This window comes from Centroberyx affinis, unplaced genomic scaffold, assembly GCF_046629955.1.
Source record: "Centroberyx affinis isolate AG114_WGS23_722 - 3 ecotype Tasmania unplaced genomic scaffold, CSIRO-AGI_Caff_v1 ptg004402l_1, whole genome shotgun sequence".
Lineage (NCBI taxonomy): Eukaryota > Metazoa > Chordata > Actinopteri > Beryciformes > Berycidae > Centroberyx > Centroberyx affinis.
Window position 1 is genome coordinate 76,196 of NW_027282085.1, and position 14,805 is coordinate 91,000.

A 14,805-nucleotide genomic window follows, 5' to 3' on the forward strand; every position below is an offset into this window, starting at 1 on the left:
TTTTGACTACTATCCATTCGATTGATGGACCTATTCCACCTGTTTAGAGCAAATGATTGATCTCTACTGTCTTTTATGTAGCTCCGTTCAATAGTTGGGAGAATAGGACCTTGTGTTTCATGTGTCTGTAAAGCTGAAAATAAAACCGCTACCTACACTGGGACATGAGAAACTTCTCCCAGGCAAAAAAACAGACACCCACTGCTAAAAAACACAACAAGTAACGGTTTGGCTTTGTAAACTACAAGTAAGGACAAGCTGTGGGTGGTTAAGTGTTAAGTTAACCGATCCAGGGTCAGTTTGATCCGTTTTATCACTCTGGACCTAGTTTTTACCAGAACAACACAGGCTGTTCTCCTGTCAGTGCCAGCAGTTTGTTGCATGTGTTTTGTGTTTTTGGTCCTCTTATGTATTCTGTTGTGTTGTTTTGTCACCAAGGTTCTGTTGCATAATGTTCTGGTTTATTGCATTGTATTGTATTGTATTCTCTTCTATTCTATTGCATAATGTTCTGCTTTATTCAACTCTCTTCACATAGTCCCTCTGTACACTGAGTCAGGCAGACTGATATTGTCTATATTAGACTGATTTAGTGTGAGTGGTCGTGGGAGGGGAAGCTGACAAGCAGACATATGGGCTAAAGTGTTGTTAACCATGTAACCATGATGGGATGTCTCTCAGAAAGAGATGGTTTTCATTTGTAGACTCTCGCTCTTTGCATGATTTATGACTCTGGTCTTTGGCTCAGTACTGAAAGGCCAGATTAAATGTTGTGCTCTGTGCCCACCTGGGTGAACTGTGACCTCCAGTCCAATCATAAGGCAATAAAAAACACCAGTAGAAACAAAAATCGATTTATATTTTCAGAAAAAAACAGGTGCAGGGTATGATTTGAGCGAGTGAAACTATGTTGGCTTTAAAAACTCCACCTATTAACACCAAAGTCATATAGATTTATGTGAACCCTATTCTGCAAATACTGTAAAATGGTATACTGGTATATCTTTTATTACCGCACATGTTAATATTGTGCTGTTCAGTTTATGTAAATGTGTTTTAATGGTGCGTTTGCATAGGATATTATACTGTATGTTCTTCAGAAAGAAAGTAGGCATCATGTGATATTATTTGGCTGGCATGGACCCACTGAGTCTGACAGTAAAAGCTTCAGTGATTCACTCATTCATTCATTTCTATTATTTATTCATTTTATGTTAGTTGGCAGGTCAACTCCTATTGGCATTGGGATTGTAACTGTTCATTCGTTCATTCATTCATTCATTTTATTTATTCATTTTATCTCAGTTGGCAGGTCAACTCGTATTAGTATTGGGATTGTGACCATTCATTCATTCATTCATTCACTCATTCGCTCATTCATTTTATTTATTCATTTTATCTCAGTTGGCAGGTCAGCTCATATTGGCATTGGGATTGTAACTGTTCATTCATTCATTCATTCATTCATTAGCTGGAGTCTTCCCACTGGTCTTGGCACAGTAAAAATGCCATTGATTGATTGATTCACTCATTTATCCTATCATTTCATCAGAGGATTCCCACTGGTCCTGCTGTCATAAAAATATCATTGATTAATTAATAGTAATAGCAATTCATTCATTCATTCGTTCAAGAGGCATTGGTACACTGTAAATTTCATTGGTTCATTCATTCATTCATTCACTCACTCACTCACTCAGTTCATCCCATTGTGAACCATCCCTTCCTAAAGCCCTGTTCTCCCTCCACAGCAGTGAGCCTTTTGTCATCTTCTCGGGGGGGCTGTCGTACGACAAGGCGGGACGGCGGCCCACCCTGACCATCATGCATGGCAAGGCCATCACCGTGCTGGAGATGGACCATCCCATCGTAGAGTTCATGGCCCTCTGCGAGACCCCATACAACAACGGTGAGTGACGCAAAGACGATATCAAAACCAGTGTTACGTATTTTCTGGATTCAGTTTGGTGTGGTTTCTACGGTGGTAGGTGGCTGACAGATTGGTCGAGGTGCCAAAGATTGTGTCTTTTGTATGAAAATGACGGGAATATTGGAATTGGGCCATATTGGAATTTCTAAAACTGTACAAATGTATAAATGCCTACAGATCAGCAGGTACAACATTCAGTTTGATGTTACCAGAGGAAGTGTTTTTGTATTTTTGTCTATATACACTGATGAATATTGACTGTCATTGTCACTTCCCCTTAGTTCTATGTCTACTCCATGCCCGTTTAAAGTAAGGTGTTAAACTTTAAAAGACAAAATTAAATGAAAAATGGCTTTTTCACCTTGTTTGCTAATTTTCCTTGTCCTAACGTATACCTAGTAAACAACATATGCCAAAAAAAATACACAAAACATGTATTTCCTTCCTCTCCTTTTATATCAAAACCCCATTACTTTTCCTTTGTTTTTAGAGGTTGCTACATCATGTACCAGTAGGTGTACATAACAATTCCAACCAATAATATCACTGTAGATTTTTTAACTATCCCCCCCTCTCTCTCTCTTTCTCTCCCCCCGTCTCTCTCTCTCTCTCTCTCTCTCTCTTTCTCTCCCCCCGTCTCTCTCTCTCTCTCTCTCTCTCTCTCTCTCTCTCTCTCTCTCTCTCTATTGCTGACGTATACTGTGAGTCTCCATGCGGGGCTGCAAATTAGCACTTTGACGGGATTTAAATTGCTCTGTGTCTCGCACTTGGAGATAGTGCCGAAAAAAATTGATTTTGAGCTTGCCTATTTTCTCTCTCTCTCTGTCTCTCTCTCTCTCTTTCACATACACATACATGGTCACCCTCAAAATCATCACAAACTTTCTGTCTAGCATGTAAATGCACACCTCCATTCGATTCCAAATCCATTTTCGTATGAGATACACACACACACACACACACACACACACACACACAACCACCACCACCAATCCCTTCCCTCAAATTCTCACACACATATTTATTCTCGTTCATGATGAATCATAGGCTGACAAAGTAGTTGGGTATAATGGAAAACTTTGAGTATTGACTCCCCTGACTCATGATGTTTATTTTCTGGTGGACTGCTGGTCTCTATAGAGTGACTAAACTGCAGGAAGCTGTTGATTTGGACCAATAAATGAAATAACATGAAAGCTAAATGGATGTGTGTGGGGGGCCACTGAGCCCCACACCTGCTGATTAGAACCGACATTTATTGCCTTAGCCTGGTAGTCGTTTGACGTCAGAAGTGTTGCTTTTTCCACGTCTGTTTGATATTTCATTCACTTTTTTCGAGTAATAACAGGGGTTGAGGGAAGATGAGGAGGTGGTCTTTGCCAACATACAATTATGCACTACTTCCCCTTTAATAGCTCTCAGCTTGAGGAAAACATTAATGAGAAAATGAGCTTCACGTCACCACTGACGTATTCACAGTTGTGAATACTTCCTAACTAGAAGGCCCACTAAGTCAAGAAAACAACTTACTAACTTGAAGACTGTAGCCTGTTTCCCCAATAGTATCCTGAGGCTTTAGGTCATTCGATTACCTTTTTTCATGTTCACCATTTCACTGAGCAAAAGAAAAAAAAGCAGTTTTTAATGCATGGATTTATTCACCACAGTAACAAACCTCAAATGATAATTTCCTAGTTGTATTAGGTGCCAGTAAACAATGTGGTCAGGAGGATTTCAACAACTAATGAGGAACTATGCTTTTTACTACAGAATTGACTTTGTGATGTGAAGTGAAGTGTTGTAATTTACATTTTTTGGTGTACACACTTTCCCTCAACCTGCCTCGTCTTCTTCTACTTCAGTTAGTGATTTCCTGTGTTTCCCAGAATGCCTTTCCATAACCCCCAGAGAAGGGGCGTGAACTTGTTTCTTTCAATCATAGGTGGGCGTTTGTGCATATACTGCTAGCTAGCCAACTAGCTGGTAAATATTGGGGTGCCTTAAAAAGTCAGCATGTCTTGTAGCTGCATTGTATTCTGGTCTACTGAGGCTACAGTCAGTGGAGAAACTGGTATCTCTGTGTCTTCTACGATGGAATTCTCCCTGATTGTTCATTTTTGGTCCTCTATAAAGGAGGAGTCTTGGAGATAAAAATGTTTTTTTTAAATGTTTATTTTAATGTGACTACACCTGATGTGAATGTGGAGTTAGCATTCTCCTCCTCAGTATGGGTTTGTGTCTTACAGAGGTCCAGGAGCCTTATGCAGTGGTGGTGCTTTTGGAGAAGGACTTCATCGTTGTGGATCTGACACAGAGCAAGTATGTGTCATGCACACACACACACACACACACACACACACACACACACACACACACAGGCATAGCCTCTAGCTGCTAGGCTGCATGTGGCAGAGATGAGGGAGAGGAGCCTCGTCGTCTTTTGACATGAGACAATCTGACTTCATCCACGTCAGGAGCCACGTTAGGCATCACCTGAAGGGAATAACACCCCTCATTCCACACATCCAGAGCCAAAGCCTGTCAAAACTACTAAAGAGGATTAGTGCCGCATGTGAAAAATGTATTTGAGTTCTGAGTTTAAAGTCAGAATTCTGAGATTAAAGTCAGAATTCTTAGAAAAAAGTCAGAATTCTGAGTTTTGACTTCATTCTCGCAATTCTCACTTTAAACTCAGAATTCTGACTTCAAACTCAGAACTCAAATAATTTGTTCACATGTGGCCCTAATCCTGTGTAGATGCAGTTCATCCATATCCATATTGTAGGGAGAAAGAAGAGGTCAGATGCTTAACGTGTCACGTTGCATTCCGGGTGCAATTGCTGCCACTCCAGTCAAATTAACTTGTCATCACTATGGGACGGGATGAAGGTGATGACATGGCGCCGTTTTGACAGAGTAACACCTAAGGCCAGGGAATGCCCTCAAATAGCAGCAATAACACTTTCCAATTAGGTATAAATACCTCCTGATGAAGGCAGACGAGAAGGTCATTTAGGCTTAGTTTAGTTTTGACTTGCCAAATTGTCTGTGGCCATATGAGTAGGTAATTGTAGAGAATCACTCATTGGCTAATTAGCTGTTAATTGTTGCACTCTATTAGTGTCCATTAATAATAATTGGCACCGTACCAAGACACTGTATATTTAACATTTTAAATGTGTGTCCTCATACTTTTTAATTTGTCAAAACCATTCACACCCCAAAGTGTGAAGAATTCCTAAAATTCATTAGACTGAAAATTAGACTGCCCAGCTCCTGTCTGTGTCTCTACTCAACTCAGCTGTTTTTAAACTCCTTTGACTGGAGACTATGTCCTATATGAAGCCCACCAGCTGCCCCTTAGACTGCATCCCTACCTGACTCCTTAAAGAGATCCTAGCATCCTCTCTGTTGTCTTCAACACTAACTATGCTTTAAACATGCTATAGTCCATAATCTAACATTCAGTCCATAGTCCACAAACATTATCAGCCAAGATCTTGGCCACCTGTCCCCCTTTGTCAAGCCCTATGCCAAAAATCTTGGTGTCATTTTTGACAGTTCCAAGAGGTTTGATAAACCGATAAATGTTGTGAAATCTTGTTTTTAGCAGCTCAGGATTATTTCTAAGATCAGGTCTTTTCTGGGGTTTTCTCAGACGTCGAGAAGGTTGTTCATGCCTTTAACTTTACTCACTTGCTTTTAAATCCATCTGATGTGCTTTCCCATCCTTGTCCCATCCTTGTCTTTATTTTGCTTGTCTGTTTTCCTATTTGTGTCTCTTTTTTCCCTTTCCCTTTCCCTTTTACCTTATGTTTTATTAAGCACTTTGTGACAAACTGGATTTGTACTTAAAGAGTAACTAAACCCCAAACCCAAATCTTTGGTGCCAGGTGATGCCACCACTTGTTGTATTGTATAGAAGGTGACATCACCTGGCACCAGGTGATGTCACCTTTGTCAGCCTTTATACATATTTGAGTTTGGGATTTAGTTACTCTTTAAAGTGCTATATCAATAAAGTTGGCTTGACTTTATGCAAATTTAAAACAAAATCCAAATTTTAGAGAGTATCTCCCATCTTTGCATCACTGTCTGTTTCCTACATCTCCTAGTAATTCCACCTCAGCCCTTTACTGTTCTCTTGTCTTTCCATAGTAGGTGTCTCTGACAGTATCCATACCTTTACTAATGCTACCTATGTATTTTTGAAGTATTCCTTAGTCATGCAGTAACAATTCAGTTTTCAAAGTGTGGTGAAACTTAAACCAAGGGATCTCAAACTCGTTTTCCGTTTGTTTGGGATTTTCTGATCAAAGGCGGTTTCTGATGGCCTGAAACTCCCTGTGTTCCCACTGGCATGAGCTCTACTATGTGTCTCTTGCAGCTTCCCTATCTTTGAGAACCCTTACCCCATGGACATCCATGAGTCTCCAGTCACCTGCACAGCCTATTTTGCGGAGTGTCCTCCCGACATTATCCCCATCCTGTATTCCATAGGAGCCAAACACAAGAAGACCGGCTACAGCCAAAAGGTAGGGAAGGGAGTAGCACACCTTCCTTCGTAAACAGAAGTGGGAAGGATTTGGTTACGTGTCTTTTTTTCCAACTTTTAAATCCCCTTCAGATGTCTGACCATTTTACAAGAGCTTACATGACTGTTTTCTGATTTCTAGCTATGTAATCACAGTGATTTGCTCATAGCCTGTTAACAGTGGGAGCACCTCTACTGCTGAGTGCAGTAATACAGTCCAAATTATATTTATGCTGTGGTTGGCTATTGTGACTGAGTGTGAGCTTATTTCTGTTGCCTCATAACTACTAGCTTACCACTCCTTAAATAATAACAATAATAATAGTAATAATACATTTTATTTGTATAGCACCTTTCAAAACATAATTACAAAGTGCTTCACAACAGCAAAAATAAAAACAGAATCCAGCAAAATGACAATAAAATAAAAGCATTATAAAAAGAACATAAAAGTAAGAATAAACTAAAATAAAGTATACAATAAGATACTAAAATGATAAAACAATATAATTGATTATTTGACATACACAGCAATTAAGTAAAAGGGCATCTAAAAAAGTGCGTTTTTAAAAGAGATTTAAAAGAGGACAAAGATGTGGCTTGCCTGATCTCCTCCTAAAAGGAAGATTGTCCTGTTGGTCAACATAACCATTAAGTGATGAGAACATAGACACCAACTACTACTATCACTCAACATAGTGTAAGCTAAAGTGTTAGCATGGAGCTTCTATCACTCAACATAGTGTAAGCTAAAGTGTTGGCATGGAGCTTCGGAGCCAATGATATATACAGTATATCTCCTAAAAACTGGGTGTATTCATTTAAGTTAGGTGCTTTTCTATTCATCCCTACAACATTACAAGGACATGTGGGGGAAGCATTTTATTAAAGCTTCTCAAGCATCATAACACTTCATAATAGCGGCATCGTTGTAATGAGGTATTACTAACCATACTTTAATGGTATCACTTGTGTGTTTTTGGTGATTTATTTGTGTGCCTGTGCACACTTTCTTTTTTTTTTGTGGTGCTTTGGTGAGAAACAAAGATCATTTTGTTTCAGACTGTAATCATAATTAACTTTCATTCCAAAAATGAGATATCGTCTTACAAAATGATTGCTGGTGTAAACTTAAAGCAAATTATGGCCTACTACTAAAATTATGAGTCATCATAAGATGTGTGCTTTCAACATAGCTCTGTATCTGAGGAAGCATAGAAAGCAACAATTTTCCACTATGAATAATATGTAGTGTTTTGGAATGAAAACCTTCTTGTCAAGAGGGGCGAGTACGAGGGAAATAAAAGATTATGCTTTGGGCTTTCAAGATGATCAACACTGTGTCTGTAACCATGTCAGGAGTGGCCGATCAGTGGAGGGACGTGGACGTTAGGCTCCCAGACCTACCCAGAGATCATCGTCACAGGGTAAGTCTATCCCATCACTCTATCCATCCGTAAACACATCCAAGAAGGATTGGAATCTGCCTACATCGAGTCCAATAAACAGATGACCTGTGTATAGCTGTAACTCCAAACAATGTCCATAAAAACTGAAAGCTTTCTAAGCACATACTTACTCATAGACTGCCTTAAGTGAGTTGACTTTTTAATCTTTCATAATGCTACTACAAACATTGGAGTGAACAACATGTTTCACATCGCTGCCTTGTCAGCTTCTGTCAGGTTTCGTGAGCATCACCCAGCTTGGATGTATTTGCACTTGTGTTTCAATGCGGCTTGATTTGACCTCTAGACATAGATGTATCTTTAATGTGCACTGGGACTCTACCAGATGGAAGGCTTTGATTGTTTGCTTGAGAGGCCAAGAGGGGTGAAGAAGCCAGTACTGGGTAGAGACAGCAATGAAACAGCAGTGTAGCAGTAGTGGTGGAGATGGATGTACTGCTAACCCCAGTGATAACAGTGAAAATGTATATAAAGTAGCTGTACACTCATTGCAATGACTAGTGACTAGTGCTATCTGTAGATTAATGCAATACCACACACGTTACTCCAGTGTAGTCTGTGGTGCATAGACCAATTATGTCAATAGAAAAATCACAGGTCCACATTCATATACAGTACTGTGCTTAAGTCTTGGCACCCTAGATTTTTTTTTTTATATAAATTTTGTATTAGATGTTCATTTATTTATTTATTTATTTTCTGCATTAGTGTGTCAGTAGACTGTTCTATATAGTAAATTATTTTATATTTAGAAACTTTTCATTTCATTATTTTTGAAAGCATCTTTGCTTGATGGATTTTTTTTTTTACATGTGCCTAAGACTTTTGCACAGTACTGTATGTTAGTTTAACTCTTAACTATATTTACTTAAAGTGGAGACCTGTGATTTTTCTGACTAGTGGCATCACAAGGTAATCTCAGTCGAGAGATTAATGTCATAGATTAATGAAAAAAAAGGATGGATTACAATATTTCACCCATGTCCTCACTCAGATCATGAGAGGAACAGAATACTACTTTATGTTCCGTATTGATAGTGGTTTGGGTCTATGCCAACCCTAGCACAGTCCCTGCCCTCGGCCATACTTGACAGAGATGTAAACCTGTTTTGAAGCATGCATGCTGGGTGGTGTTTGCATCTAGGCAACTCTCACAGAGCATCGCTGGCAGTCCAGCCATTTGAGACCATCATGCCATTTTTCTATTACACATTTTATCGAAGCTTTTATCGAATGAAATAAAAACGCTGAAATGCTTGCCTCATAGTAGCTTCATTGTTATGGAGAAGATTAGGGATTCACATTCATTTTTCAGACACTAGAATCCACAAGGACTGAGCTAACAAACATAAGTTTTTTCTTCAACTACTCAATGTTCCTGTATAGTAGAACACTTGAAAACAAATAAGCTGTAACAGCTTCTAAGATAGCTTTAAGATAGCTACCGCTGTTGCTGCCTAACTTCCATTTCACAGTTGGAAGACTGCGGTGTTAAAGCATGAGAAAGGTTAAGTGCTCTATTCATCTATACAGGCGTAGGGTAGAAAATGTTTAAAACCAACATTTTCTCTTTCTTTGTCTTTGTTCAGACATGCTGACGGATCCATTAAGTTTTGGGACGCGTCTGCAAGTAAGTCCACTCCCATCTTTCTGTAACCGAACCATACAAGTGATGCATTTTGTTTAACTCAGTCCACAATAATGTGAATTGCGCTGTTGACAATCTTTTGGCCTTGTTTCACATTTATAATGATGTACAAGCTGCAATAACACAGAGAAATAAGGTTGAGTAGTCGGTGTACTGCCAACTTTGTACTGTCTGTTCCATCTTCTCAGCATTCTAGGCCAAATCAATCTATTGCAGTATACCTGCACAAAGATATCTCACTTTCAAACTATTTTAGGAAGCGGACTAGTACTACTACAAAAGAACTAGTGTCTCTTTCTAAGGATGATAATGCTGATAGGCATTTTTTCACTGAGTAAATAAACAATACTGTTTGTGTTAGTATGACAAACTAGTCTGTGTTCTTGTATTGAGCAGTTGTGTAGTGCTGAGTGGTGTGCCGACTTGTGGTTTTCCCCTCGGGGCTTGCCGTACTTAGATACTGCTTTGTTGAACGAGTCGTTCGTGTACCTGTATACTGAAAACTTGAGTTGGACTCGACATGACAGTGGTATTGAAAGCTGGAGAAGCTGCTTGTCTCGGACAGCCTGCAGATACTGTGCCTGCGGTGTTTGGTGAGGCACGCTGCTGCAGTTTTCAGCTTGGTTGGTAGTTGCTTGTTTTGCGTATTAATATAACACATTTTCTCAAGCAATACTACAAATAATCTTACAAAAAAGTGTACTTTTGTACTTAACAAATAAATACACACGCACACCAATTACAAAATTACTGTTAGTGTTTCTCTCAACATATAAAATAGACAAGTAGAACCAGTTAAATTAAAACTGTTAAAAATAAACCGCTTCGCAGATCACCATTTATAAATGGAATGATAAAATAATAAAATAAATCAAATTGAAATGGATAAGGCATGTGTTGATGCCATGCATGTATTACATTGACTCCCTTGCAAGACTAGCAAATTAGCATGCCCTAAAAGGATGTACAGCGCTGAAAGAGTAACTAAACCCCCAAACCACTTTTTTTCAGCTGAAAACCAGTGTATATGGGTGACAGTGTATATGGGTGTATGTGACCAGTGTATGTGGGTGATATGACAGCTAATACATAAATCACACAGCACGCTGCCTGGTAGTTATGAACACAGAAAAACTCGAAAATTCAATTCAATTTGAGGTACTGGTTCAAAATGTACAAATCACCAAAAAGGCTCAAACTGTCCTCTGGAAAACTGTGACTTCTTTGGATGCCGCCCATTGAGGTTTAAATCAGTCAATTAATTTTTTTCTGCATCCAGAGTAGTTCTACCTCAGAGAAATGCCTGTAACCTCCAATCTGTACCCATTTTGGGTCCCGACTTAAAACTACATTTAGCTGTCTGCTGGACCTCTCTGCCTCTCCAACCAGTCACACTGCAGATGCTGTACAAGCTCAAGACCTCCAAGGTGTTCGAGAAGCCCAAGCCAGGTGAGGGCCGGGCGGCCGAGCTGGTGGAGGAAGACCCCTACGCTGTCCAGATGGTCAGCTGGTGCCCTCAAAGTCGCATCTTCTGCGTGGTTGGCATCTCCGCCCACATCATCCTGTATCGCTTCAGCAAATACGATGCCAACACTCAGATAGTGGTGAGTGAGATGGGAATCCTGGTAATTTGGTGTTTCAAGTTTCAAAAATGACATATATGGTTCAATTCTTAGTGAAACAGAGCCTTGTGGTTTTGAATATAGAAGATTATCTGATGCAATTTTTGCTCATACCATGTTCCTGGATCCAACATTATTGGAAATGTTGTTGCTGTTAAATATGTCAGCCATCAACTCTCTCCTATCTTTACAGATGCTCTCCACTATAAACTATTGAATAAAGCAAAAATTGCTGAAAATTAATCTTAAAATAGGACAAGAGGGTTCTGTTATGAGGGTAAATTACAGTTTAAGGGCTACTAGTCATTTTGGGTCTGTTTTGGAAGTTATTTGCTGTTTGAGCATTTCATATGTGCACAATGCTAACTATAATCCATATTTCTGTATCTGTGTCATCCCCAGTCGTTAGAGGTGCGTCTGCAGTGTGAGTCGGAGGACGTCATCTCTCCGTCGGAGACTGAAAACAATCCCTGCTTCTCAGAGCCCAGCTCCCACTCACCCCAGCACCAATACCCAGCCAGCCCCAGCAGCGGCACCCCGGAGGGTGTCAAAGACAGCATCCCCTGCCTCAAGTAAGGCCTTTCCACACACACACACCATAGTTTCACTGCAACAAATATCCATGTTGACAAGTCACTTAGTCTAGTACTGAGTCTTAAAGGAATAGTTCACCCCCAAATGAAAATCCAGTCATCATCTTCTCACCCCCATGTCAGTTGAAATTCCATTGGTAGGACCACCAAACACACAGCAAGTTAGCCCCTGCAGTTCCATCTCAGCATTCTCCAGAACTATTGAAGTTAACAAGGCTATAATTTTATACTCACTTAGGCTAAGGTATGAAGAGTGGCTACCTTGCTATAGAGGGCTTTCAAATGACGTAACATCCTCTGGCAGCCATGTTGAAGGTCCACAGCTCTTGGGCAACAAGGACTGTGAAGTCCTAATTGTATTTCCAAACACACAAGTAGTCGTCTCAACAAAATTGACATGGTTAATTTCTGTGCTGTTTTTGACTGGGAACTGATCATTTCACCACTGATAAATCTAATTGATTTTGTGTTTGGATAATACTATAGCTTGTTAGCTATAGTATCTGGTTAGCTAACCATGACTGGCTTGTTGTGAACACATCTGATTAGCACACTAGCTAACATATCTAGAAGAAGCTGGCTAGTTAGCTGGCTAACAAAGCCAAAAACTATACTGAGCTTCTCAAGCTAACTCAAAGTTAGCTTGAGAAGACAACAATCTTTTTCAGGTTTTCTAGCCTGGTTGTTATTCAGATATTATTTGTGCACAGCCTATTCTCCAATGGGCCTCCGTGATGGCGCTGTGGTTGATAGGAGATTGGTAACGCAACTGCAAAGCCTAACTGAAAACCCAACTGACACCCATGCACGTAAAGGTCTCTCTCTCTCTCTCTCTCTCTCTCTCTGTCCTTGTGTCTCCCTGTGGTCCAGGGTGAAGGACCGGGCGGCGCGGATGCCTCCAGGCTACCAGGCAGAACTGGTGGTCCAGTTGCTGTGGGTGGATGGAGAACCTCCCCAACAGATCACCAGCCTGGACATCAACTCCGCTTATGGCCTGTAAGTCACATCCTGGACCTGTCTGCTTACATCTGTCATTCTGGATGCCTGACAGTCTGTGGGCAGGTGGTCTGTCAATCTCTGTATCTAGTCTGTCTATTTGTCCGTCTGTCCATACTGCCAAAACTTACTAAAGCAAATTGGGGACAAGAGAATCACTTCCGTCACTTTCTGTTGTCTATGGTACTGATGAGTTGCATGTCTTTGGCAATCATCTTGGCAATGAGGACAGCCATTCTCTCAGACCGGCTTCTGTCACACTTCAGAGGAGCTTGCACAATTGCTGTCATGCTAGTTTGGCTAGGTCCATCTTCCTGGCTTGTAGAAATAGCTGGATACTTTATGAGATGATTCAGCATTGTTGTCGTGGAGCCATTATACCCTACACAGCACAGGATTGTCCTTTGCTTTTTTGAAGTTTGCACACACTGGTCTTTTGTGTCGCTTTGATAACTAGATCGCCAAAGCAAATGCCAGTTCCATGTCGGATTTTCACCGAAAGCTAATAATTCCTTCCATGCCCCATTACTAATTTGTTTCACATTAGGAGATCCACACATTTTCATGAATGGATGAATTTCATGAATTGCTAGTGAAAGCAGCTAGCGGAGAATGAGTACAAAACGATGCCAGAGAGAGCGTGAGAGTGTTTTTTTTTATGGTAAATGACACCAGAAGCCCTCTAGTGGCTGGTCTACGCCATCTGCGCCCTTACTGGGAATTTCGTACATTGGCGGCTCCAAATGGCAGCGAGAGGTAACTGTTTGAAATGTGTTTGAACCCCCAAATACCCACAAATCATGCACATGTCGACTCTAAACTGCACACAGCACGCTCATGTTTACTGGTCTGTCATGCTTTATACCAAAGGGAAGAGACAAAAGATCTAACGTTGGTGAGTCCAACTTTCTCTGGACGGAGCACTCGCTCACTGCTGTTTTGGATCTACAGTGAATCTGCGGCATCTCTACTGGGGGGGATGAGATGCTCTTTTCTGTTGCAGTCGCACTTTGTGAATAGGGCTGATAAGACAGCTGGATTTTAACATTTTAATGACAATATATATAATATTCAATATTTTTAGAAAATGTTAACTTGAGTCAATAGTCAACACTGATCCCTGCAACTGATTATATGGTCGGTACCTACTCACTGATCATAAAGTACTCAGTCCCATGATTGAACATCTATGAGACTGCTGCCAGAGCTGGAGTAACTGCAGCTGCAGCTCAGTGTCGGCCATATTTCCATTCATTTTATTGGAACTACTTGACCACTGAATGAACCCCATTTTTTCTTGAGTTATCAATATTAGAGCCATATCCTCATTCGTTTGTGAATCTATTTGAATCATTTTTACACTGCAGAAGTCAGACACTTTGGTTTCTATCTCAGTGTTGGTAATGCTGTCTTTTTTTTTGTCTCTTCTTACTTTCTTTGCCGTCCCAAATTTCTTCATTTTTACACCATTACCAAAACATTCTGTTCACTTGTCTGCACTTCTGTTTTTAAATTTCCAATGGAATTGTTGTTACTCTGTTTCAGGTTAATATTTTTTTATGATTTTCTTAGAAGTCATTGTAGCCGCTGGGGACTTAAGGCTATGTTAGATTTATTTATATAAAGCTTTTTACAAACAGGTTTGTTACAAAGTGCCTTACAGAGCAACAATGGACATACATCAATGTCCAATATTTGAAAAAAAAAAATCGACACCTACTCTTATACATTGTTTGATAACACAAACACAAACATAATTATGCTTCTATTTGAAATGCTGAAGGTAACTCAAGTACTTTGTTGATAAAATGATAAAAAAAAACCTAATAATTCTTGGATCCTAAAAATTTGAGAAATACCGAATGATACATTTTAAGTATTTTTTTTTTCCACAGTAGGAGGATAGCATTTTGGAAAGAACATTTCAAAAACATTGAGAATTTTCAAATACTGTCATCAGTAAAACCATTTTAAAAGGAGAGCAAATGCGCACAAAGGCAGTAATGGTGAAGA

The 14,805-nt window shown here is 39.9% G+C and overlaps 1 protein-coding gene across 1 annotated transcript in view; it reads left to right on the forward strand.

Moving 5' to 3' along the window:
* The window catches only part of LOC139664915 (syntaxin-binding protein 5-like), a gene marked incomplete at both ends in the record, with an annotated part of 104,398 nt that overhangs the window by 64,658 nt on the left and 24,935 nt on the right, over window positions 1-14,805 (forward strand). Inside the window, 8 exons of the mRNA XM_071543915.1 lie at window positions 1,752-1,909; window positions 4,177-4,249; window positions 6,318-6,465; window positions 7,824-7,891; window positions 9,523-9,563; window positions 10,971-11,185; window positions 11,606-11,775; window positions 12,667-12,792. Coding sequence (XP_071400016.1) covers window positions 1,752-1,909; window positions 4,177-4,249; window positions 6,318-6,465; window positions 7,824-7,891; window positions 9,523-9,563; window positions 10,971-11,185; window positions 11,606-11,775; window positions 12,667-12,792 — 999 coding nt within the window. The remainder of the gene's footprint in view (window positions 1-1,751; window positions 1,910-4,176; window positions 4,250-6,317; window positions 6,466-7,823; window positions 7,892-9,522; window positions 9,564-10,970; window positions 11,186-11,605; window positions 11,776-12,666; window positions 12,793-14,805) is intronic.